The following is a 27,485-nucleotide window of genomic DNA, read 5'->3' as shown; positions in this document are numbered from 1 at the left end:
CTTATTATTGTATTTACAGGTACATGCTAAGATTCCCCACAGTTAAACAAAGAAAAATGTTCTTCTCTAAAATGGAAGGAATTTTTAAAAATCAGAAGCCCACAGGTAATATTCTCTCCCTAGGACTATATAGCGTTGAAGAAGACAGAAGCGAGGCTCAGGCCAGAATTTTCATTTAGAAATGTTCCAAACTGTCTTGACAACGAACATACCTGATTCCAAACATACAGTGAACATAGTTGAATAAAGCTCTGCGCAGCATGGTGGTGTCAACATCCTCGTGGGTGGCCATAGTGTTATAGGTGAGATTGTAGACCATGCGAAACTTCTCATCAAGAAGGTGTCCAATGTCAGAATAAAGTCTGTTCACCAGGGAGAACCCATGATTTTCCCAGGTATAGTCCTAAAAGGAGAAGTTGTATCCAGTTGCAAAATGGTCACTCTCCATTTACACTGTGTATTTTTATTAAATATAATTACTGAAGCAAGTACGTGAACGTATTTCAACTCTAATTCTAAGTTGATAGCTTTACGAAGAACCTTTCACGTCGGTCTGTAGATGAGAGTGCCTCCTCAGTGGGGACCACGGTTTGACATGTTGGGATGAACTCTGACCACCTCCTGTAGTCAGGTAGGATGCAAATGACACCCTTATCTGGAAGAACACCTTCCAGAATGCTGGAATATTCCTACGTGACCAAAGCTGCTCAGTGACACAATCAGCAGATCACGTGGACAAGTGCCAAGGAATCTGTCTTAATTCAAACTTACACTCTTGTTAGGAGCCATATCGCTATGGTGGCTCCGTTTCGTAGGGGTGGGAGTAGGGTGGTGCTTGAGCCCAGAGCTACCGGTGGGTGATCTTATTACCAAATGCCATTTTATTATAAATGGAACTTTATAATCGCTTGATTTCCTCCCTGCTCCTCTCCAAGAAAAAAAAAATGGTATGAACATTATACAATTACCATATAATAATGCAAGTAACCGAACAAGACAGATTCCTTTTGCTTTCTTAGAGGGGGAAACATAGAAATAATAAAATAATAAGCTGTCTACTGGGAGATCAAATTAGACTAGGCTAAAAACAAGGTTACGTAAAAGGATTTACAGACTCTATCAAAATGACCATTAATTTCTTTAGAAGTCAATGGATTTACATTTCAACGTTTCACAGTTAGAGGACAGTATTTATTCTCTAGTTCCTCTGAACAAAAGGCATCTTCTACCTGAGCTCGGAATGTTGGCAAATGCTCTTCTCCTCGTCTGGCAAAATCCTCATACCCAAAACCAGGGTCTTCAATGTATCGGGAGACATCAGATGTTATAATCATGTCATCTTCAAAATCTAAGGGCAACAATGAACATTCTAGTATAAAGGAAACTGAATACAGATCAATGCAACTGTTCCATTTCCCTCCACTTTTTAGCTTTTCCATGGATTTCCGAAGTGACAATATTGACTTTACGGCTTAAGGTTTGAATACAATTTCATTACCAAAACAGAGGCAATCAGCATGTAAGTGTAGTTGTCTGGGCGAGAAAATGACTACACTGAAATATCTAAGCAGTAGTGGCAAAGGATCAATACACTAGTTTTACTCGCGCATCTAAATGGAGTATAAGGCTTAAACGTTATTTGAACTCAACGCGGGATGAAGAGGGAAAGAGAGGAGGCGAAGGGAAAAGACCACTTCAGTGGAGCTTAAAGTTAAGGTAGATTTTGTTAAAATTTGATGGTGTTTCATCTGGATGTGTTCATGGTAAAAAATTAATGCAGTGTAGTTCATGATTAGCTCATCAGCCGGCATTTACGGAGAGGGCCTGGGAAGGGAACTCAGCAGCGAGGAAAGTGGCCTTTTTGGGTACCACTGTTCTAATTCTTAGTTGACTTTGGGTGCTAAAATAGGAAGATTCAGTTTGGGAAAATTCACTGAGTTTTACACCTAACCTATGTGTGCTTTCCTGTGCATGTGGAGATAAAAAAAGCTTGCATGCAACATAGGAAGTAAACAATGTGTTGATGAGATTGTGATTAAAATATTATAAACGTGGCATTCAGGAAGATAGACTACAAGAATCTTTAAGACAGCTGGCTTCTGCATACTTGAGAAGAGTAAAAATTTACCACTGAAAAATTTTATTTCACTTTTTAAAGTTTATTTATTTTGAGAGAGAGAGAGAGAGAGAGAGAGAGAGAAGCAAGAGAGAATCCCAAGCAAGCTCCACACCATGAGCATGGAGCCTGATGTGGGGCTCGAACTCACAAACCAGGAGATCATGACCTGAGCCGAAGTCAAGAGTTAGATGCCCAACCAACTGAGTGCTACCCAGGAGCCCACCACTGAAAAATTTTAAATGCTCAGTGCATGTTAATTTGGTGTAAAAACAACTCTCTTCTAACTCACTTTTTTTTTAGGTTAGTCTGTCTTCATACTTTTTTCCGATTTCAACCACTGAAAGGGAATGAGCTACCTTTATTTACTACCTTCTACTCTAGAAAGTGAACATGCTCTTTTCAAAATAAGAGAAAAAATACTCCTTCCATGCAAAGACCAATGTTTTCTTATTAAGTTATTTTAATCAGTATCAAATAAGTCTAATACTTAATAAGTAATTAATAAACAAATATTAAATAGCTCCTAAAACAATTTGATGGCATAAAAAAACGAATTCTTAACCAGTCTTGAGAAGCTTAAATAAACAAGTACAATTATAGTAATGCATCCAGAAGATGTGGTCAATTAGTACTGCCTTCATTATCTTTAATCTCTGTTCTTTTGTGAAAATCCTAGCAATAATTATTCTTTCCTTACAAGGTTTAACCTTTCCTTAGGTCACTGCCATGGCCTAATGGGTGCTTGGTAATGTCAGGGGAGATCAAGCATCCAGGCTACCCAACTTTGGAAATATTAAAATTCTTACCTAACTTCTTTATTATACCAAATGAGAAGAGACTGGCATTTGTTGAGGACTTACTATATACAAGGTACTATGCTATGTACTTAGTATCTATTTTTTTTTTTGTTTGTTTCATTAATGTAAAAAGAAGTACCTCCTTAAGAAAAAAGTAAACTAAGTGTCAGTTTCACCACTGTCAGTAAGAAATACCATGCGGATTCATTTAGGAGGATGTGGAAAACTTGGAAACACTGGACTACGTAATCTGATCTGAAGCTTTCAAGTGACTTTCCGTTTTCTAAAACAAAATCTCAGACTTATCCCTCGCCCAACCCACAACCACTGCGCTGTCTCCCCCTGTTGCACAACTCTCTTCGGGTAAATGGAAACACTTTGAAAATGGCATTTTCGATCCTTTATCTCTTAACATTTACGATTGACGTTAGGCTTTCCTTAAGTCAGTCCATCACAGACTAATCAATAGAAACGAGGGAAAAAATTAAAAATTTGCAGCGATCACTGCAGTGCTAGGAAAACGAGAAGTTTTGTAGGTTGTGAAGTAAAATCAAACCAAGAACAGTGAGTGATAACTAAAGTGTGTGAAACAGTTTCTCTCCTGACGTGATCCTTCCACCCACACTGCACAACCAGTTGGGTTTCATTTGGCAAATACCGATACGAGAGTTGACCATTACACAACTGGTTCATTTGATGGTGATGCTAGTTTTTGTTTCGCTCATACGCATTTTCAAAGTTGTCGTATGCCTTTCAACGTTTTTAAATAAACAATGAGTAACTAAACAAATAAGATAGAATTTATCCTACGAATAATATTCCTTTATTCATTTTAAAATTAGGAGTTAGGGTGCCAGTGTGGCTCAGTCAGTTAAGCATCTGACTCTTGACTTCAGCTCAGGTCATGATCTCACGGTTCGTGGGCTCAAGCCCTGCATCAGGCTCTGCGTCTCTCCTTCTCTGCCCTTCCCCTACTTGCTCTCTCTCTTTCTCTCTCACTCTCACTCTCAAAATAAATAAACTTAAAACAATAAAAAATTTAAAAAAATAAATAAAATTAAGAGTCAATCAAAACCTGTTTGCCAATTTCATCCACGGAAAGAAATGTACAAAGGTCTCTCAAACTACACATGCTTTTTCTCTAAATTTATTTCGAGAAGTTAAAATTAGTACTCTGATCAACAAATCTAAAACTCCAATTTTAACTCTATCTAAAACAAATATTTCAGTCTAGACTCAAAGGAAATAGTATGTTGCACACAGGCTGGATTCATCTGCCCCTAACAGAACACAGAAAACACTCTATTACAGTAATGGGAAGGCTTTCTAACTTGAGCAACAAAAAAAGAATAAAAGCTAGTTAACTCGGTTACCAAGCTATAGAATACTACCTCTGTAGAACATTTTAAACATTTTCTTCAAAAGGCTTGAAAAGCTATTCTTAGAATCTCCACATGGAATCTGGAATGCTTTATCACACTGGTCAAACCAAGAAATTCATTACAGAAAAAATATAAATTTCTATTTCCATTTTAAAACATGGTTAAGATTATAAAAATGACTCCATAAGCCATCGTACAGAGACCTTTTGCTGTTACCTTTGTGGGACTAGCAAATGTAGTATTGGGAATGGTTAAGAGTAAACAACAAAATGATTTCTTTCCCTGAATGATTTACAAATGATACAGCCTCTCTTGTCAAAACTAGAACATAATTTCTGGCTAGGATTTAAAACTTGCTAGTAAAAATTCACTGTAGAAGGCAGAAGTCCCTGCTCAAGGGTCCAAGAAGGCAGAGGCTGGGGTCCAGAATGTATTTTCAATATTAAAAACAAAACCGACTAAAAGAAATAAAATATTTTTATCCTTCAAGCTCTAGTGATGTTAGAGAAGCTCTTAAAAGTTAATGTCTGGGGGCCCATGGGTGGCTCAGTTGGTTAGGCAACCGACTTCAGCTCAGGTCATGATCTCACAGTTCTTGAGTTCGAGCCCTGCATCGGGCTCTGTGCTGACAGCTCAGAGCCTGGAGCCTACTTCAGATTCTGTGTCTCCCCTCTCTCTGCCCCTCCCCTGCTCACGCTCTGTATCTCCCTGTCTCTCAATAATAAATAAACGTTAAAAAATTTTAAAAAAAGTTAATGTCTGAAAGCAAATAGATATTACTAACCTTAATAAAAATGTTTACATTTTAAAATATTGGTTTACCTAGAAGGTTCACCCTAAGTTTATAATTTTCCTTTGTCCCATGTATTCTCTCTGGATGGTTTTTATAAATAACTCTTTTGATTTTAACTCCCAATTACATGCCTATAACTTCCAAAATTTCATCCTGAGTTTAAAACCCTCTCCTGGGGGCACCTGGGTGGCTCAGTCGGTTAAGCATCTGACTCTTGATTTCTGCTCAGGTCATGATCTCATGGTTTGTGGGTTCAAGCTCTGCCTTAGGCTCTGTGCTGACAGTGGGAGCCTGCTTGGGATTCTCTATCTCTCCCCTACTTGTGTGCACGCACACGCTCTATCAAGATAAATAAACTTAAAAAATTAAAAAAACAAACACACAAATCAAACCCTTTCCTGACCCTCAGACTATCTGCCAGCCCCTTCCTACTCAGGTGTGGTTTGCAGACTGGCAGCACTGACAGGACTTGGGGGGAATTTTAGAAATGTGGCCTCTCAGGTCCTAGCCCAGACTGACTGAATCAAAATCGGCATTTAAACAAGATTCCCCCAGGGACTCACACGCAGTGAAAGTCTGAGAAGCAGTGTACTAGACATCTCCAGACCTCTTAGCTCAAAATGTCCCAAATATGGCAGACTGCATGCTCCTGAAGGTTAGAAAGGTCATCACGATAAGGCCTCTGTTTACCTAACCGGCTTATGTGATGACATTACCTACATCATCACCTCTGCCCTAACAACACGGAACCACTTGTTCCTGTGCCCGGCATCCTGTTTCCTTACCATCATGCCTTGGCTCACTTGACTGTTTGCCACCAACCCCCTTGCACTCAAGTCTCTTAGAGCCAAATGGCTGGAGGAAGTCTTGTAGGGCCCCTTCTGTGCACGTTCCTCTCCCACCAACAGTGGATTCAGGGCCTTCTTCTAGGCTCCTATACTGTTCACATTCTGCTACATAATTGAAATTGTTTCTCTCCCATCAGCACTGAGAGCTCCCAAAGGGTAGGAGTTGGGTCCTATTTAGTCTGAAAGCCTTAGCTCCCATTACAGTGCCAAAACCATCTAGGGAACTCAAGGCATGTTTGTAGAATGGATATTAAGCTAATACCTAAAACACCATGTTTCTTTACTTGGGATTTCCTGCCGCTTAGAAGCTCTGAGAAACTAGAACTTAATATACTCAATTTGGTGGATAAAAATCTATCATAAAAAAGATCGTCAGGGGAGATGATAAAAGGGGTTTTTGTTCTTTTTGGCAAAACTTCTGAGAACTACTGGTCAGTGCTATGTTTAACAAGCAAGTTATGTTTAACAAACAAGTTGTGGCCAAATCAGTTACCCTTGGAATTTATGAGACTGGGCTTAAGACTAAAAATTTTTTAAATCAATGGAACTCTATTTTTAAAATGTGATGTAGATTGATGACTTTGAAGGGTTTCGGCTTTCTACCGAGTCAATGCTATTTTAATAACATTTACTATGTGGTATTCAACATCTTTTTTAGTCATAACTGAAAAGTCTCCTAATTCAATGTCTCTGAGAGTATTAGAAAAAAAAGTACATTTTTAAGACTAGAGCCAAGAAGCCTAGCTTTTAATACAGAATGAATTCCTTTTAAAAGAGAATGAATTCCTCCAAATTCCATACAAGAAAATGACCTAAATAATACATTTTTATTAAATTCTGAAGATTTCTCCAAAGAAATCTTGCAAACGCAAGTACAATGTAATTTTAGAACTAATGTGGAAAAGTAACAGTGCGAGAACAATCCTCCCACATGCTCCCCACGCGCACACAAAAAAGGCAGAGATGTATTATAAGAATGTTATCTATTGAAACAGGATTTCACTTATCACTTGAAAACATCACAAAAGTAGAATGAATCAGGTATCTCAACTTTCTAAGCAACTGTTCTGCTTTGAATAACATTTTCTGCAGGACAGAGCGCGTCCTGCGAAGCTGGAAGTTCCTGTCAGCTGGACCTGGGGTGCATTGAAAGATGCATGAACCTAACGGGAGAGCACCAGCATTCGGGCAAGGTGGAGGAGGAGGCCTACATAAGAGGAACATGGTGGTCGCAGAGTCGCTTCTACATGTCTATATGAAAAATACCGAAGGTGGTCTGTCAGGGATATGGCAAGTCAAGGGCAAAGACAGTGGGGGCTTGGGCAGAAGCACACCTGAATGAGGAAATGAATGAAAAGTATCTCCAGAGACCACAAAAAGACTTTCTTTCTTCTCCTTCTCAAAGCGAGTGGTCATTTCTTCCTGAGATGCCTCTTCATCTTCCCTTTCTTCGTGAAGCCTTTTCATTCTTTCCATTAAGGCCTCTAGCTCGCTTAGAGAATCTACAATCTGGAGCCAGGAAAGATCATGTTGGGTGTTATTAAGAATTATTCTAGTACATGTCTCTGTCTCCCAATGTCACCTTATTATGTACAGTGGCACGGGCACAGTTTAGGTGGGTTTTAACTCCAAAGGGAATCAAATGACAGATTTCAGACATTTTCAGAAGTATGATGTTTCTGCTTCAGTTGCAAACACAGAAAATTGATAAGTATAGATATATTTAACCTAGAATTCTAGCATTTGGTATATATTATAGTTTATTTTAAAAAATGAGGCAGCCTTATGATTTGTAATAATATCTATTTGCTTTAAAAGCCTCTTAAGACAATTCAGAACTTCATGTACAGGCTGCATTTTTACAGTAAGAAAAACTGTACAAAAATATTTCAAGTATATGATATCCTGTAGAGTCCGACAATGATTTCTTTCTAGATATTTTTAACATTGGGGAATTTAAAGGCAAAATAGTAAAGAAAAACAAAGTTCAGAAAACTGACCCCGAAGTTGCTGCCTGTGAGGGATGCATTCTCTATGCTGTTGTCATTAGCGAGATCGCAAACACAGAAATTGTTGACTGATATTAGCCTGAATCCGTTGGAGATTTCTGGATCTCTCTCTGGATTGATGCCACTACCAAAAACAAAGCTTGCCAAAGCATGATAATGTGCCAGTAGGACCACAGCATGTACCAGTTCGGGCAGAGACCAATTATTTTCTCCAGTTTTGACAAGTTTCTGAAACGAGAAAAGCAAATCAGAGTAAAAATGAAAATCACAGAATGCTACAAAGCAATTTTGGAAAGCATGAAAACTCCGCCAGTTTTATGTCCATTTATAGTAATCAAACATAAAACTCCCTTTTGAAAATGTTTCACATAACAAAGATATGGCTTTGGCCAAACAATATTGCATTAAACTGTGAAACCTAACAATATAATTCTGTGGCAGATTCTTCTAAATCCCTTATACGCTCAATGGAACTTCTGCTTCCAAAGCACTTTTACATGTTATGTGGTTTTCATAAGATATTTCAGAGAATCAAAGAACACGGAAGCTAGAAGGGACTTTAGGGATGATCTTGCAAAACCATTCATTTTAAGGTTTTTAGGTAAAGACTTTTACCTGAAAAGTGACACAAAAAAACCCAATTCAGTAAGGCAACTTTGTTAGTCGTCTTTTAGATATCTTTCCTGATGGAGAAAGAGCCTACGGCAGATGATAGAAACCATACCTCACCTTTGAACAAGAACTTCAAAAGTTTCAGAGCACTGTTTCGTATGCTATTTTACTTCATCCTCCAGCTGAATGATGGAATCACAAGTGAAGCCATTGAAAACAGTGCTGCTTCCATCCCCATTTTCTCCGAGAGCCAATTCCATCTGGCAATCCACTGGGGATTATTTCCCATCAGTGTTCTTGCTCTCTTGCTTGGGGTACATGTCTGTGTCCTGCTGCTCCCCACGAACCTAAGCTTTTATTTAATTTTGCTCACTTCACAGCCAACCCCCCACCAAAACCTCTTTTGCTTTACTCTCCATTAACCACACACACACACACAAACACGCACACTCAGACACACACACACTCACACACATGAAATTTAATATATTACCAAAGGCTCAGGAAAAAGGAAAAATTAATCACAATTTACCATCCTAATATAGTTTTTATGTATTTTATTTTATTTTATTTTTATAAGCATAATTATGTCATCAGAGGATACCTCTATTTTGGGGGGCCTCACATTTTGACATGTTCAATTGTCACGAGGCTCCACGGTCTTATGTTAAGCGTGGGCCATCTATCGCATGGCAGTGGAAATATGGAACTACTTCTCCATCTTCGAATACCCTGTCAGATCCTCAAACTGCTTCTATTTTTTTATGTACCTGTTATTATAAATAGCATCTTCATGCTACAGCTGTGTTCATATTCTAGAAACAACTCCTAATAGGACTTTTAGGACAATTATGATGTGGAGATTTTTGCTAATGCTGCCAAAGAGACTTCCAAAAGGATTGGTAGAATTTACAATGCCTTTGCCAGTCTTCTCCAAGAGTATTAAACCTGAGAGGACAGACAGCCAACACTCATCACCTCGAAATTCGCATCTCACATTCATTTCTGTATCTTTAGTTCATTAGAACCTGCTTTTTGAAGCAAGCTCCAGAAGCTACTTTCACTAAGGGCACATATGACCTCCAACAGGGCAGATCTATTTCTTTTTTAGCACATATCCTATTTGATCTCTGTAGAATTTATGTTTTCCTTACTTCCTTCCTTGAAATTAACCTCCCTTGCCTTAATCACTCCCACTAATTTGTTTTGCACCCTGTCTACCCTGCGATGCATGTCTCCCCATCTCCCTCCCAGCCCCCTTCTTCTTCTGCTTGCCTTTGAAATGCTCTCTTCTACCCATGATCTCCTTTCCTTGTGCAGTATCTTCCTGGAAGGATCGGCCATTCGTTCAACTTGATCTTCACTTATCTGTAAATAACTGTCTGATTTTATTTCTAATCTATCCTTTATCTTGAGTCACAGACCTGTGTTTCCTCCGGTAACTGGACATCACTAAACAGATGTCACAATCTTCCATTCTCAGGGCTGTGTGTATGCCGTCCCGCTCATGGCACTGCCTCTTTCCCGGTCAGGAAGGTAGAAACCTTACTGATTCCCCTCTCTCACCCAGCCCCTCCACCCTCACATTCTATGAGTCAGCAAGCCCTGCTTTTTCTCATGCAGACTGCTTACATACAGTCTGATCGCTCCTCTTTATCTCTCCAGGGCTTAAAAAAAGTCATCTCTCAAGTGGACTGCGGCAATGGCTTTATGACTGGCTCCCCTGTGTCTAGCCTGTACCATTTGTGATTTGTCTTCTGCACCACCACATACACTCATATTACAACTCAGCTCAAGAACCTTTAATGGTTCTTCATTCTTTATCCTAGGGATTCCCTAGGATCGACATCTTCTGATCACATATACTTCTGACAGTGCCAGTTGGAGGGGCCCAACCCCCGAGAGCACGTACATTTACGTATAAATTAAGACATACTAAAAAAAAATACTCATAAAGTACATTTTATATAGTTATAAAAATATACTGTACTACTAACATTGTAAAATATACAAGTAGAGGAACTGATTAAGGAGAGAATACATGTGCACACATGCATGCATATACACGATTTGCTAACATTTTGAAGAACTGCCTTGTGTACCCCTGAGGTGACATAACATGACTCTGGAGAACACAGCTTTCTAAGGATAGGACACAAATTCTTTAGTACAGTATCTGCCGTGTCATAACAACATGCTCTCAATTCTTCCCATCTCTTACCCCCACCTCACATAACCTGCCCTTGATTCAGTCACCCAAAGCTATTGGCTACTTTCCCAACATAAAATGTTTCCATTGTCTGTCTGGAATACCTTCTGCTACCTGAAAATTCCCACTTACTCTTCAAGACCTGTCTCAAATGTTACCTCTTTCATGCAGCTTCCTGGTCCCATTCTTTTTATTCATACCTTCATACACTATGGTGCGGTGATCATCGTCATTACCTCTCTTTCTTTCCTCCCCTAGATTCCAAGCATGGGTAAGGGCAGGGTCTCCCTTTTTAGACCCACCAAACCACAGGGCACCAAGTTATTAACATATGACATAAAAATAATGATTACTTCTTCTATCTAAGTTACACATGATCAAATCAGAACATAAACTTCAGGACAGCATTATGTTTTCACGTGTTCCCAGACAGATATTCAAAAGCTACGAGTATAAAGAATAACCAAAGCTCGGCTTGGTTTAACTGGGGAAATAATTAACAAAAATGTAGTCTAATAAGAGTATCAAAAAAACCAAGAACATTTATGTACATTAGAAGCAGAGATTTTAAATACCTAAGACTTCTCTGATAGTAATTTCAATGACAGCTGCTAGGTACTGAATAGTTACCAAATGCCAAGCACAGTGCCGGGATATTGCATAATGGCCTCACTGAAGCTCCTTTCTGCTACCAAGTGCTCTAGTCAATTGCAACTCTGTTTCTCCTCTAAGCTGGCAGGTCCAGGGAGCATTTCAGTGTTCACACCACTTGGCAAATCATTTTGTATTTGCAAAACTGTATCTTGCAAATCTTAAAATTATGAAATGTTGAGAACCAGAAAAGGGTATAGAACTCATTTAATCCAGGCCCCTCATTTTACAGATGGGGGAACTGAGGCCCACAGAAGTGAATTCACTAAAAGTCACAAACATGTGAGAACCCAGTATCCTAAACTGCCAGTTTATTTTCTTTGTTCCACCTCCTGCCTGAAAACAGAAATCAACTTTTCTCTTGGCCACTCACTAAAGTACCCATAGAGCTAATTATTGATTACCTAAGGAGGCATATTCATCTGCATCTAAATTACAGACTTCCTACATTTATCTCTTCTACATACTGATATACTATGTTTAACTTTCTAATATGCAAGTATTTAAAACTAAGTCTTAAGCAAAAACAAAAACAAAACAAACAAACAAACAAAAAAACCCAAAACAAAAAAGCTCTTAGTTAGAATCATTAGTAAACCTTCTTACAACCCAGCACTTGGTACCTGAATGTGCTCTTTCGTGATGAGCCAGGGTCGGTGTGCTAGCAGCTTATTTATTTCATTAAGATTCTTCAGTCTTTGTGGTACGTATTCCAAGCCATTCAACCACTCAGCAATCCCTCCTGTCTTTAAAAATTCATCCACGTGCATGTTTATTAAGTAAGAACACTGATGTCTAGCTGCAGCCTAAAACACAAAAAGAGTTAGTTGACAGAACCATCATGGTAAAAGTCTTAGTCTACTATTTCTAAACAAATCATTTATTTGGCATTTAATAATTTTAACACCAGTAATTCTTTTCTTACAGATTCCTCTTCCTTCTAAAACTTCTATCACAATACTGCCATAGATTCCTGACTCAATACACGTGGCTGATATCTGTACAAGCAAACACTTGTCACATGAAGGCAATTCCTTCCTCATCCAGAAGCTGGCACAGATCAACCTAGAATCCACTTTCTAGCTGTGTCAAGAAAATACATGTCCGTTTCATTATGGTAAGTGATATAAACTATATTCTACCTGAGACACAGTAAAAGCTCACTAACTTGTATTCTCCCCACTCAAGAAGGCAGGCTAATTTGACCGTCTCTCTTACCCCGGCAAGATAACTGTGATTTCAGAATTATCTGTGCACATCAGCCCTACTGAGATAAAACTGAAGCCGGCGGACACTGTTCCTTCCTATGCAGTCAAAACCGCCAATCTGGGAAATCCATGCGAAGCAGACTTTTCACAGCTCTCTTCCCCAGGAACTGCCTCTCAGCGAAATAGCAGTGTTTGCTCGTTCTGTTTTCTGTATCTTGTTTCTCTCTTAGTTTGTGATCATTCTAAGTCTGGCTTCGGCCTGTCGTCAACACTGTAAGCCGGAATTACAGTCTCGGGCGTGTTCATCAGTCGACAGAACACAGAACGCTGCCCTTCTCTTGTTTAAAACCGCAGGGAGTGCATAAACAGGATCATCACGTTAAACTAGCCTGCTAACTCCCCAGCTGTTCTCCTACACTCTCAACACATGGCACTTGGGCCATGTCCCTCCTCTTTTTCTCCACTAACAGTCCAACTGTAACACTGTTTCTTTCTATCCTTCTCGCTCCTGCTGCCTACCATCCCGATTTATAATTCTCTCCCCACCCCCAGCGAAACATTAACTAGTTTGTACCAAGTACGATACTTGGCAGTGTTATCATCCATTTAAGAATTCTCTCATCCAGAGTCTCCACTGGTGCTGATACTTTTCTTTGGCCAAATTAGTGATGCACTTCACGTATTAAACGGCTAAACAAGAGGTCACAACCAACCTGTTTCATATTCGTAATAAAAACAAGGTGTCAGTAGCAAACCCCAAACTTGTGGGATATTAGGGGTATCGCTTTGGACCCTAGATGCATCATTAACAAGAGAAGAGACTGACACACTTAAGTGAGAAATATTCAGTGCCTTAAGGAATTTGAAAGCAGTCAAAATGTATCCAAGAGACGGTGTCCGAAAAGCCACGGGCTTCTTCAATTCTTAGTTCTACAAAATGATACGCAGCTCTACACACACGAACACACACACACACACACACACACACACACACACACACACACACACACACACTAGAAGGGCGGAGAAGGAGCGCGCGAGGACGACGTCCCGCGAATCAGGAGCGGGGGAACCCAGCGCACCATTATTGCGATGTAGTGCCGGTGCGGCAGAGGAAGGGGGCCGTCCATGCGCAGCATGTAGAACTGGCTCCGCAGGAAAGACTCCAGGTACTGAGCGTGCAAACTCATGACCTGTGTGATGTTGTCCAGGCGACCGGATGTAGAGTATTCTTCCACGAGAAAGTTAGTACGTTCATCCACTGTGTTTGCTTGGACAACCTTAACAGTCAAGAAACGCACAAAATGATTACCGAGAACTAACGTATCTTTCGTTGACCGAAATTATGCCACCATCGGAGCAAATGAATGTTCTTTTCATATGAACAGACACTGAAATTACGCAGTTGCTCAGGCTAGAAACAGAAATAAAAAAAAAAAAAAAAAAAAAAAGAAAGCACCACTCTTTCTTGGCTCTGGGACCACCATTTATTAGACAACAAATGTCGAGTTATCAAACACTATACACACAGCTACGAGTCTGGAGAAAAGAAGCTTCCATCTGCTGCACCAGGCACATAAGGCAAAATTTTCAGGGCCCACTTGCCTGGCCGTTATTACACCACTTCGTGGTGAGGCGAAAGCAGTGGCGTTTTATTCATGTATTTACAATTTTATCGCAACGGCCCACGAAGATACTTAATCACATAATCTTAAGGCAAATATTTTCGGTCTGATCTTTTGCTTGTTTTCGTTCAACATAAAATAAAAAGCTTTCTGAAGTTCTTTTAGGGACAAAGGAAAATATGATAATTTGTAGAAAGTGTTCATTGGAAAAATTAGTAAGGACACTAGAATACGGTCATTCCTATTTTCAGCCTATTGTATTAATGACTACAAACAAGGTCAGTTATTAAAATGGACGTCCTCCATCCCAGGGAATCAAAAGAGCTGTCTCAAGAATACATGAGTCCATATAGCTTTATACACAATGACAGCTTGGGCATCACACCAAGAATTGACTCTGAAGGTGCTAAGAGCTTATCAGCACCTTGTAGAAGAGAGCTGGCTCTGTGGGAATTAATGGACAGGAGATGAATATTTCTATGATTGGTTCATTACTTACTGATACTTTAGAATTAGAATTCCAGACTTAAGAATATTTTCCCCACTTTAGATTCAGAATGAAATTCGAGCTCTTGCATCGAGTTAACAGCACAGCCTGGTCTAGAATCCAGATTTTCTGAAGTCCAGGCTAATGGTCTTTCTAAAGACCCGTACTGCTATCAGAAACTCTGTTTACTCTTTAGGGCTGGCTTCACAGTCTCTTCTGAAAAAATAAGTACAAATTACACAAAGGCACTATTGACTGAGGAAAATGTAATCCCAAAGGAAATACAATGTTTGAAAAGTGTGAACTGTGAGGAAATGTTAATTACAATGGTGTAAAAGAGCAATTTCAGTTCAGCTAGTTAAAAAGCCACATACACTTTCATTTGCCCATTTCCCCACATTTTGTCAACTACAGGGACCAAGTGATGTGAACAGCAGTAAGATCTGGGTCAACCACGTGTCATTAAAAAGAGATTTGTTGGTTTGGTTTTGTTTTCCCCAGCAGTTTCTTTTGTTTAACTGATGCGGAAGACATTAATAGATGCAAGAGGTCCCGAAAACAGTGGTGGCTTCTGCAAACCAGATGACCTTCAGATACACAGCGTGAACACAGCTGTTTCTGGAAGTCTTTATGTATATGAGGCAATCACTCCGCCAAGAGCCGCCCCTACCCTGTCTGAGGAAAATGGGCATCGGCACAGCTGTCTTTCTAATGACTGGTCACTACCAAGATCAGCTAGAGATGCCGAGTTCTCCAAACATTACTGTTCACTTTCCTTTAACCTTTCCATTCAAATGGTAAGGTCACTAAAAAAGCAAAATGAAGATGCAGAAAAACTGACACTGGCCATGACCTGGTAGACATTCTTCAAATTCTATTCTTCCCTTCTGTTCAGAAAATGCCCCGCAGATAAGAGCTGCTCTGTAAACAATCTTTTTTGACTACTTTAAGAACAGTATAGGAATAACGCCGATGCTCTAAGATGAATGTCTTTGCAGTAAATAGTCAATCAGCATATACAATCATATTCAGTAAGTTAATAACTCCTTCAAGCAGAGAAAAACTCCTCAATCAGTGGTTCTTAAACTTTTCTTAGCTCAAGTTTGTATCTGCGAGGCACCTAGGAATCTAGGAAGTCCTGCACATTGCTATGATCTTTCATGGAGATGTATATCCACAAAACAGGCACAAATCTTCTATTGGTTATAATTTCCTTTGCATTATGTTTTACAACCTCTCTTTCTTGCATTTACCATCTTGACTCCCCACCTTCACCAAAGGTACAGATTATACAGATTATGTTGACATTCCGCCCGGAGACTTAGAACCAAAACAAAAGAGTAATTGCTAATGATGTAACAGCATGTTTTGTTTAATAGGTTTAGTTGGGAAACTCATATTTTCATTTCAAAATATTTATTTTCTTAACATTTATATAACCTATATTCACCATGAAATGGTGGCTATTTAAAAACCCAAAAACCTTCAAGTTAATATTAAACTTAATTTAAAAAAAAACTTCATTACTGTTAGCAGCTTTGTTCAGAAAAGTTATATTTGAAGTCAAGTAGGGTAAAATTTAATTTTTCTAACCTCATAGGACAACTAACTCTAAAATAAAAAGGCAGATTCTTATACACATAAACTTGCAAGTGACATTCAAAAGAAAATACCTCTGTGGTTCTCTGACATATAAATAAGAAACAAGAGCAAAATACAGGTTTACTTCCATATTAAAAACGGAGAGGGGAGCCTGGGTGACTCATTCGGTTGAGTGTCCACCTCTTAATCTTGGCTCAGGTCATGATCTCACAGTTAGTGAGATCGAGCCTCATGTCGGGCTCTGTGCTGACAGTGTGGAGCCTGCTTAGGATTCTCTCTATCTGCCCCTCCCCTCCCCCCAAAATAAATAAACTTAAAAAAATGTTTAAAAAAATGGAAATATTCTTTGATATAATGAAGTTGCTTTTTTGTGAGTCACACTTAGTGTATTTTAACACAGATAAACTTACTTCCTTCTCTGGAATAAAGGCACTTGGTCCTCTTGTCAAGGGTTGAGACACTCTGATTCTTTTATCCTGTTTTTAAAAGAAAAGTTTTATGTATTAATGATGACTTTCTAAGGAAAGTTAAATTGGTACAGATTTATTGCTGAGGTACTCAACCAAATTGAATAAATAAATAGAATTATATAAAATCAAAATAAAGTTTAAATCTCAGAACCCAGAAAATCTGGCAATTGCACTACTGGGTATTTACCCAGAGAATATAAGAACACTAATTCAAAGGGATGCACGCATCCCTATGTTTATAGCACCATTACTTAGAATAGCCAAGATATGGAAGCAGCCCCAGTGTCCATCCATTGATGGATGGACAAAAAAGAAGTGAGATATTTCACTGTGTGTATGTATATATATGTATACATACACACAGTGGAATATCATTCAGCCATAAAAAAGAATGAAGTCTTGGGGCACCAGGGTGGCTCAGTCGGTTGAGTGTCCGACTTCGGCTCAGGTCATGATCTCGAGGTTAGTGAGTTTGAGCCCCGCGTCGGGCTCTGTGCTGACAGCTCAGAGCCTGGAGCCTGCTTCAGATTCTGTGTCTCCCTCTCTCTCTGCCCCACCCCTGCTTGTGCTCTGTCTCTCTCTGTCTTTCAAAAAATGAATAAACATTAAAAAAAAATTAAAAAAAAAAGAACGAAGTCTTGCCATTTGCAACAACATGAATGTACCTAGAGAGTATAAATAAATCAGTTAGAGAAAGACAAATAGCATATGATTTCACTCCTATGTGGAATTTAAGAAACAAAACAAACATACAAGGGGGAAAAAATAAGAGAGAGAGAGACAAAACAAGAAACACTCTTAACTACAGAGGACAAACTGATGGTTGCCAGAGGGGAGGGGGGAGGGGGATGGGTGAAACAGGTGATGGGGATTAAGGAGTGCACTTGAGACAAGCTCCGGGTGATGTAAGGGAAGTGCTGAATCGCTACAGTGTATACCTGAAGCTAATATGAAAACTGTATTTAACTAACTGGAATCAAAATAAAACTTAAAAACAAAAACAGATAATGGGGCAAGCTCCTATCCCAGCGCGGGATACACAGTAGGCTTCTGAAATTTCATGTCCCTTTGTTATATTCTGTAGCACCAGAGATTTTTAGCCCGTTTTTGACATGGCTGAAAACGGTCGGTCTCCCTAATAAAATCGTATCTGATATTATACTAGCGGACTGTTACACCTCAATCTGAGCTACAACGAAAGGTGGAATTCAGAGGATTGCTTGCGACTCCTCAGAGCAATGACCTGACCTGTGGGGGTTTTTCCTGAATAAGGCAGGAATAAACATGCCCAAGATAAAGTTGTGAAGCTTTAAGAAAAAATGTGAAACGTGGAGAAGTGGAGGTTCACTTAATCCAAGAAATGGAGAGCACAGTGATGCTTAGGGCAACTCTTGCTACACTGAGAAGGAACTGGTAGACCGCCAATGGTGTGTCTGAGGGTTAGAGTTTTTCAAGTTAGAAAATTTTTGTTAAAAAATTTTTAATTAAAAGTATATGTGGTATCCCTATTTAAGTGTGATATCCACAAAGCCAGAAATATTTCAATCAGGTAATAATAACTTCTCTGCAGGCATGTTGAAGAGCAGAAATGGTCAGAGGGAGGCTCTCAAATCTTTGAAGTCCTTCTTAGCCAGAAGGAGAGAGAGGAGAGCCACTTAATTTTCTATAATAAAAGCAATATTCTTGGGGCGCCTGGGTGGCTCAGTCGGTTGGGCGGCCGACTTCGGCTCAGGTCATGATCTCGTGGTCCGTGAGTTCGAGCCCCGCGTCGGGCTCTGTGCTGACAGCTCAGAGCCTGTAGCCTGTTTCAGATTCTGTGTCTCCCTCTCGCTGACCCTCCCCTGTTCATGCTCTATCTCTGTCTCAAAAATAAATAAAACGTTAAAAAAAAAATTAAAAAAAAATAAAAAATAAAAGCAATATTCTAAAGTTCTAAAAAAGAAGCCCTAAGAAACCGCAACACAAAAATGGGGACTATGCTTACCCCACACACAAAAATTGTCTCAATATGGATTAAAGACTTGAATGGAGGGGTGCCCTCTCTTGATTTTGACTCAGGTCATGATCCCACAGTCGGGGGATCGAGCTCAGCGTTGGCTCCCTCTTTCTCTGCCCCTCCCCCACCTGCATGAGCGTTTTCTCTCTCAAAAATGAATAATAAACTTAAAAAAAATTAAAAATAGAACTACCATATGATCTAGCCATCCTACTGCTAGGAACTTATCTGAAGAAAATGAAAACACTAATTTGGAAAGATATAAATACACCTCTATGTTTACTGCAGCATTATTTACAATAATCAAGATATGGAAATAATCTAAGTATTCATGAATGGATGAATGGGTAAAGATGTACTATACTGTATATGACAATGGAATACCTTTCAGCCATAAAAAAAGAAAGGAATCTTTCCATCTGGGACAACACGAATAGACCTTGAGGACATTATGCCAAATGACGGAAGTTAGACAAAGGTAAATACTGTATGATTTCACTACATGTGGAATCTAAATGATAAAAAAAATGAACACACAAAACCAAACCAAACTCCTAGACAGAGAAAACCGATGGCTGACTCCCAGAGGGGAGAAGGGTGGAGAGGTGGGCAAAGTGGTGAGGAAGATAAAGAGGCACCAACTTCCAGTTATAAAACGAGTAAGTCACAGGGATCGATGTGCAGCACGGCGACTACGGTCAATAATATTGCATAGCAAATTTGAAAGTTGCTAAGAAAGTAACTCTTAAAAAGTTCTCATCACAAGACCAAAAAATGTGGACCTCTGCATGGTGACAGACGGTAACTCGACTTTTGCAATGTAGGTGAGCATCGGATCATTATGTTGTACACCTGAAACTAACACAATGTATGTCAATGTCACGGTTGACAAAGATTATAAAGACTGCGTGGGAAATCAAACATGAGAACAGAGGTCTACTGGAAAAGAGTGTACTAAGTTTCAGATGCCACTAAGTCCTCCTCAGGAAACCTGTAAACTGAGGAAGCCACTCTAAACGGTTCCTTATGCAAGGATGGCAGTATCTAGTTCACGTGACCTCGTCTCCTGGCCACAGCAGACTAGACCAATCAACACAGAGGTTCATCTGCAGCCTACGGGTGCCTTGATGCAAAAGTTCTGCCCAAACAGAATTGAGGGTACTCAGCTGGACCCCTAAGATCTAGAGTTGCTAGACTTGTATGAAAGGAATGCACTGTGACAGAGAGAAGAGCAACAAAATAGCACTCAGAAGCAGAGCAGAGAACACAAGAAGGAAGCATTAGAGGAGGCAACAATAGTACCTGCTTCCAAGGAGAACAGCACTAGAGTTTCTATGGAGTCACTAGAGGAAGTCAAGTCTAACCGTGGGCTCTCCTGTGTCTTTTTCTCCCTTCCTCCTGCCCCTTTCTCCCTCCAGAAAGGTAGCCAGAATCTTTTTTATTCCTTACAATCAGAAAGCCTACCAAACACAAAATAGCTAATCAAATCCCTTACTTCAATCGCAGTTACAAAACAAACTGACAAAAGGAGGTGGCCAGGCATTCAACGAGTTTTTGAGAACCTAATCAGATACTGCGTCAGACTCGGGGCATACAGAGGAAGTGAAACAGAAAGGGTCCCTGCCCTCATGAGCCTGGCACACAATCCCCATCAATTTTCGGAATCGTATCAGAATAAATACATTGAATAATGGTCACCTAAACCTGCTCAAGTTTCAGAAAGGCATCTAGGCTGTATTTATCAAGTAATGATAAGCATATCGCAGCCTACTGGTCAAATACACTAGAGGACTCCATGTAAAAAGGAGTGATTTAGAATTTCTAATATTGGCATTTCCGGTCTACATCAACCACAATCTAGTTTTACCCAGAAAAATAATTTAAAAGAAAATAACAGCTTTCGTCCCTCTGCTAGCCTCTGTAAGTTATAGAAAACAAAATTTCAAATATTCTCTTTATAGTACAGCCTAATTACATGAAAAGTAATTTCCTTGATGACTAATCATTTCAAATGAAAAAAGTAGTTAAGAGACTGTGAGGACCAATCAAAGGTGTGAGGAGGAAAATGCCAATGGGGAGATGAGTGGAGGTTTTTATGTCCTTTAGAAATAATAAATAAAATTCAAAGAAAATATAGGGAAGGAAGAATAAACTAAAAGTGTACAAAGGGACTGTGGGAGACAAAGAATGATTTACTACCAATATGACTGGTTTCTAAAAATCACTATGTAATTCAGTTAATAAATCAGGTCATGATTTCAGGGTTCGTAGGACTGAGCCCCACAACTGGCTCTGCGCTCACAAGGCAGAGCCTGCTTGGGATTCTCTCCCCCCACTCTGCCCCTCCCCTGCTCACGCTCTCCCTCTTTGTGTGTCAGAAATAAAGAAACTTTATATAACAACAACAACAAGCATCCAGGACTGATTTCCTACCTCATTCATACCCCGATTAACTTTTCTGAAGTCCCTAGACCTGTGTTGCCTTGTAAGGTAGTCATCAGCCACATGTGACTACATCTAGATTAATTAAAGCTAAATAAAGTTAAAAGTACAGTTCCTCAGTCACACTAGTCACACTTCACACACTCACCAGCCACATGCGCCCATGGCTACTGCAAAGGACAGTGCAGACATTCCCGTGTGCCAAGGCAGAAGGTTCTGCCAGACAGCACCTCTCTAGACTCTTCATTTACTTTTTTAAAATCACATCTTAGGCATTTTTAATGCCTTTTTGACACGAGAAATGATTTCTCTGCTGAGCTATCAGCTTGATGATCACACCTCCTCAATCCCATAACCAAGCATTTTAACGTAATTGCAGAAATGCTCTCAAATTAAGAGTGAATCCAGAGAAGGACAATTCAGGAAAAACACACAAAATCGGCCCGTTCCAAGAATCGTTATCTCCGTTTCTGTTCGTATTACAGATCGTCTCCAGAAAAATAAAAACTGTTTCTCCCTTTCAAAAAATTATGCTAAGAAACACATAACATGAGACCTACCCTCGGGACAAGTCAGGTAGTACGGTACAGTATTGTTAACTGTGAAGTACAATGTTATACAACAGATGTCTAGGACTTTTTCTCTTGCATAACTGAAATTTTATACCCACTGAACAACAACTCTGCTTTTCCCTCCACCCCCCCGCCCCCAGCCCTTGGCAACCACTCCTTTTGTGGTTTTCACACAAGCGTGCTCTTCAGATCCCAGCTGAGATGCTCCTTACACAATGGCCAGTTTTCTTGCCTCCTTGCATGATTCAGATGTGTCCCCTTGGTTGCTTCCATAACGCTGGACCACCTGATCTACCTAGTCTTTGGCCATTTTTACACTTTTCCTAGACACCCTCTGCCTTTGTTTCATGAACAGTCGTTCTCTCAAGTGAGTATTTTCTTCCAGGGCTTCCATCTTCCTTACATAAAACCACATTTACTGAATGGTGTGACAGTCACTGTCCTGGGGAGAGGAGGGAGGAGAGAAAAGGGCATGTGAATGAAAACGAGCAAGCCATGCAATGGACTCCTTGTATCTGGCTCTTCTCTGCCCTTCAATCTGGCTTTGGGGCACTTTGATTGGCCTGTGACATCACCTGTTTGTACTCTCTGCACCTTAAAACCAAGCTTAAAACTAACCTTCTATCCCAGAGCCACTGTCCTGTCTCACCTTCCTGTCTGACTTATAAAATCACTGCCACGCACCAGTAGCCCTGGTTCCGATTCAGAGTTATCTTCCACTCTGCACCCTACGAGTCTGCGTTCAAACACTAGACAAATCCTGTAACTAACTGCCTTTTCCCAACTAAAGCTTTAAGTCATCCTCTCCACAGATCCTCCCCAGCCACAGGAGTTGAGAAATACTTTCCTCTCACAAATAAGAATAATTTTCACTTGTTCCCTCTTTTCGGGAGGCTTTGAGAACATAACACACACAAAAATGCAAAGCACCTGGGGGGCTCAGCCGGTTAAGCATCTGACTCTTGATTTCAGGTCAGGTCATGATCTCACAGTTCATGAGTTCGGGCCCTGCGTCCAGCCCCAGGTCCAGCCTGGCGTCGAGCCCCACACTGATACTACCAGCATGGAGCCTGCTTGGGATCTTCTCTCTCAAAAATAAACATTTAAAAAAAAATGCAAAGCACAATACAAAATAAGGTCTTAGTTTTATTTTTCTTCTGCCAATTTTCCCTAATGTAAAACAAAACAAAGCACCCAAACTAGAAGAGCTATATTTTCTCAACAGATGCTGCTCTAATTCAAGAATTCAAGGGTTGTTCTAGAAGTGAAAGTCACCTGCAGCTGCATTAGTTTTGAGAAGAATAGTGCCATATTTTCCTCTTTCTAAGTATAAAACTAATATCTTATTCTGCAGAAACAAATGGTTTTGTTTGTACTAGCGACTCTTGTACAATGGCCTTGTTTTATTCCTAAAAATATCGAAAATCCCAGGGCGCCGGTCTGGCTCAGTTGGTGGAGCATGTGACTCTTGATCTTTAGGGTTGTGGGTTCAAGCCCCACGATGGGTTTAGAAAAATTAAAAAATGTAAAGACATCTAAAATCCTAAAATTGGGGCGCCTGGGTGGCTCAGTCGGGTTAAGTGTCCGACTTTGGCTCAGGTCATGATCTCACAGTCCGTGAGTTCGAGCCCCGCGTCGGGCTCTGTGCTGACAGCTCAGAGCCTGGAGCCTGTTTCAGATTCTGTGTCTCCCTCTCTCTGACCCTCCCCCGTTCATGCTCTGTCTCTCTCTGTCTCAAAAATAAATAAACGTTAAAAAAAAAAAATTAAAAAAAATAAAATAAAATCCCCAAATTAGCCCTTAAGGTTTTTGAAGCTACACTGTCCATTACAGTAGCCACTAGTCACAATATGGCAATTGAAATTTAAGTTAACATTAAATAAAGTTAAAAATTTAGTGCCTTAATTACACTTGTCATGTCTGATGGTGTACAATAGTCACATGTTGCTAATGAGTGTCATGCTGTATACAATGCCAATCTAGACTTTTCGAATCATCGCCAAAGGGTCTGTGGTACAGCATTGCTCCATAACATCAATCAGTCCTGACTTTAGCAACTGGGATGTTGCAAAAATACAGAATGGTTAAAATTTCAGGGATGAATATAAGCATAATAAACATGTATCACGTATTACAGTCACTTTATGGAAATCAAATCAAAGTTAATTTGCATATTAAAACTGGAAAACCAACAAATTAACTGTAATGGCAGAAAAGCCGGAAGATCCCATTCTTTGGAGTCTTAATTTGATGACAATGTTCAAATTACTAATGAAAAAGAAGAAAGTCTCTAAAATGTTGACTTTAGTGTTAAAAAATCAAAGAGTATAGAAAATTTCAAGAAACTTTAGACAACAGTAAATGTAATTGTGCTTTGTTTTCAAATGTCTTAGCAGTCACAGGATTTGTTTACATTTTTTTCCCACAAAACTCTGTAATTTCAATCAAGAAAAAAAAATAGCTATAGGAACTGATATTCTGTCAGTTCTATGTGTTTTAAGATTGTTTTACAAGGGTTTTAAGGTCAAGAATGCTACCATAAGGAAAGTTTCTTTTTTTCAGATATGTCATTATAGCTGAAAGAAACTGTGCTTGAAATTCATCAGCAGAGATTATGCTTATTAAGTAATAATCTGCTAGAAAACACTGAAAGGATGAAGATTAATTATATTTAGAAAGTTGCTTCTTTTGACATGCAACAGCCAAGCAGTTTACCAGATAACTTTATATAAATTAATCCCAATAGGAAATTAAGATACTTGGAAGTTAGGAATTCTTAAAATTATGAGTTTTTAGAGGTAATCAACAAATTACTTGGCTCTAAAAAGCTGACTGCTCAGCGGAATTAATTTCTGCACTTCCTGCTCCTAAATACTTTTAATTAAATTTAATTTTTACCCATCTCACCAGTTTACAATGGAAAAGCAAAACACATAACATTCTATTTATTAAAACGTAAAAACCGCTTATGAATTTATCTCTATAGGACAGAAAAATACTGAGTAATATGTACAATTAAGTTTTTACATAGAGACACTTACAAGAAGAGCTTTTTTTTTCTTTTTATATCTTCAACATATAAAAATTATGGCAAGAACACCTGGGTGGTTCAGTCGATTAAGCGTCTGACTCTTGATCTTGGCTCAGGTCATGATCTCACGGTCTGTGAGATCGAGCCCCACATCAGGCTCACACTGACAGCCAGAGTCTGCTAGGGATTCTGTCTCCCTCTCTCTCTGCCCTCCCTTGTTCTCTCTCTCTCTCTCTCTCAATATAAATAAATAAACTTAATAAAATTTTTTAAAAATGATGGCAAAACAGAGATTTGACTCTACGGAGCATACTAATCCCACAGTTTTAAAAGATATCCTGAGAAGACAGTTTTATAGCTTCAACGTTCTTTTTTTTTTTTTTTTTTTTAACACATGACAGTGACAAAACATCTGACATATGAAACACATGCCCCAAACAGAGTTTTTAAGTGTGACTATAAGAAAGCCAACTGCAATTATCAACACGAATAGTACATTTCGGTTGTTGAATCTCCTTTTTTTACAGATGTTTCACTTTGGCACAAACCACTGCAAAAAGGGCAGAGATGGACAGGTGGCTCTATGCTATGAAATAATGCTGATGCCATTTTTTTATTCCTTGGCAGACAATTTCAGGAATAATGGCTGGCTTTATAAAAATTGATGACATTACATATTTCAGAGGAAAAGGGCAAATGGAGAGGAACAGAGATATAAACTCTCTATCCATACCTTAATGAGAAAAGAACAGGCTTCAAGATGAACTACAACAGAGGTAATTTTACGGTAAATTCACATTTAAATTTCTGTAATGACCTGGAATATACCTTATGTTCCCACCACCCCAAAATGGCCTAAAAGACAATTTAACAAAATTGTGACTTCTCCTACACTAGATTATAATACGTATTAGCCTACCTGATATTATAATAATGGAGATCTAAGGTTATTTTGTGAGAAAAGATATGGAAGCAGAAAATGGCAATTGTACCCAGTGGGAAATCTCACCAACATCTCTCCTATTCCTTAGAGTGAAGGGTGGTGCAAAGAACCACTGGGCACCAGAAGCCGAGCCAGGCATCGGAGGGTGTGGCAGAAATGCACTGACACTCCAAAGAACACTTCAAATTCCCCTTCACAGGTAGGGGATCCTGCCTCATTCTCAGGGCCTGGGCCCAAGAGTGGACTCCTTTGAACTGATCTAGTGAAAGAAAGCCTATCGAGTCCTTCCTATGACAGTAGCTCCAACCCTGGGTAGAATCACGGGAAGAACAATGCAAAGACCTTGTTGACTGTGAACTTCAGCATTAACAACACATACTGATGAAAATTTTAACTTGCCATCTCATAACACTTCCACCAAAAGCAATGCACTCATCAAGTGTATTTGTTTCAGTGATGTCTTTACCTCCTCATTCCCTTACTAGGCTGCCCAGTCCAGGTGGGCTCAGAAAGTGCCTTGTTTGTCTTTGAGGATTTCATCTTAATACAGTATACAGTGTGAGGGAAACGTCTCGTCCATTTCTGGAAGTCTTATGTAATCATCATTTAAATAATAGTATTTATCGATTTCATTTTTCAAAAAAGGAGCTCCAAGAAATAACGAGACATCATGATTAAGCAACTCTCATTAAAAAAATTAAAAACCTTGGTGTGCCAAAGTAGTAGGAACCATCTGGGAAATTTGTTTTACCAACTGTGGGCCTAAAGGTAGACAAACTTGCCTATGGAGAAGTATTATTTGTCACTAGCAGGAATCAGTAATCATAGTTGTTGCGGTAGGTGTATTTAAGTATGCAAAGATGAATACGTCTCATCCCACCAATAATTAAACATGTATATCCATAGAGCAAAGGGTAGCTACTGAGTTAAATTTGCACTGCAGAATAGCTGAATTTCTAAATGAAAAAATTTCTAAATGACTTTCTAAATGTTGGCTAGTGCAAAATCTCTTAAATTTTACTCATTAGAACACACGGTGAACACGTGTGCAAAGTGCAGGCAAGTGCTTCCATTTTCATACTGACTACGGGATAGCAAACTTGCAAAAACGAAAGGACCACTAGCACCCTGTACAGCCACAGAGTGGCACAAATTTACAAAGGTGGAAACATTAAAAACAAATCGGAAGCTAGGATAGTCTTTAAACAGCACAAGTAGTATCATACTGCTAGCTAGGTAACCCTTTAGACCGGAGCCAATCTAAAATCGTGTTCATGTCCAAGGTCACCCGAGAGGCGAGCAGCAAAGAACACACCTCCCTTTCTACGTTCCATGTAATGCCACAGAGTAGCATGAATCCATCAAGTTAGATTCACCTATAAATTAAAAGTTGGTAGTTCTGGGGCGCCTGGGTGGCTCAGTCAGTTAAGCGTCTGGCTCTTGATTTCGGCTCAGGTCACGATCTCACAGTTGTAAGATCGAGCCCCGCATCAGGCTCCGCGATAAGCGTGGAGCCTGCTTGGAATTCTCTGTCTCTCTCTCTGGTCCTCACCTGCTCTCTCTCTGTCTCTTTCAAAATAAATAAAAACATTTTAAAAAAAATAAAAAAATAAAAGTTGGTAGTTCTAATACGGCAAGTCTTTTCTGTAGTCTGTGGAATTCAGATAGATTTGAACCAGCATTCCCCAA

At 39.5% G+C, this 27,485-nt stretch overlaps 1 protein-coding gene and 1 long non-coding RNA gene across 5 annotated transcripts in view; one reads left to right on the top strand and one right to left on the bottom strand.

Annotated features, from left to right (window-relative positions):
• SESN3 (sestrin 3) overlaps nucleotides 1-27,485 on the bottom strand; it is a 73,233-nt gene that overhangs the window by 12,324 nt on the left and 33,424 nt on the right. The window contains exons 1-8 of one of the 3 annotated variants that reach the window (XM_042907286.1): nucleotides 22,035-22,751; nucleotides 16,753-16,818; nucleotides 13,711-13,908; nucleotides 12,044-12,226; nucleotides 7,940-8,176; nucleotides 7,274-7,448; nucleotides 1,230-1,348; nucleotides 213-403 (exon numbers count right to left, since the gene is read on the bottom strand). In XM_042907286.1, coding sequence (XP_042763220.1) covers nucleotides 213-403; nucleotides 1,230-1,348; nucleotides 7,274-7,448; nucleotides 7,940-8,176; nucleotides 12,044-12,226; nucleotides 13,711-13,908; nucleotides 16,753-16,818; nucleotides 22,035-22,064 — 1,199 coding nt within the window. In that variant the 5' untranslated portion in view covers nucleotides 22,065-22,751. Of the gene's footprint in view, nucleotides 1-212; nucleotides 404-1,229; nucleotides 1,349-7,273; nucleotides 7,449-7,939; nucleotides 8,177-12,043; nucleotides 12,227-13,710; nucleotides 13,909-16,752; nucleotides 16,819-22,034; nucleotides 22,752-27,485 lie in introns of those variants that run through there. The other 2 variants (XM_042907285.1, XM_042907287.1) reach the window with 2 other exon arrangements.
• LOC122201426 lies at nucleotides 239-27,230 on the top strand. Of its 2 annotated transcripts, XR_006194144.1 has the most exons (5): nucleotides 239-302; nucleotides 7,032-7,210; nucleotides 12,348-12,537; nucleotides 25,481-25,629; nucleotides 25,885-27,230. It is a non-coding gene; the product is annotated as an uncharacterized LOC122201426 (long non-coding RNA). The 2 variants fall into 2 exon arrangements; XR_006194143.1 differs by lacking the exons at nucleotides 25,481-25,629; nucleotides 25,885-27,230 and having other exon boundaries at nucleotides 12,348-13,702.

This window comes from Panthera leo, chromosome D1 (assembly GCF_018350215.1).
Source record: "Panthera leo isolate Ple1 chromosome D1, P.leo_Ple1_pat1.1, whole genome shotgun sequence".
In the NCBI taxonomy this organism is placed as follows: domain Eukaryota; kingdom Metazoa; phylum Chordata; class Mammalia; order Carnivora; family Felidae; genus Panthera; species Panthera leo.
This window is presented reverse-complemented; position numbering and strand designations above follow the sequence as displayed.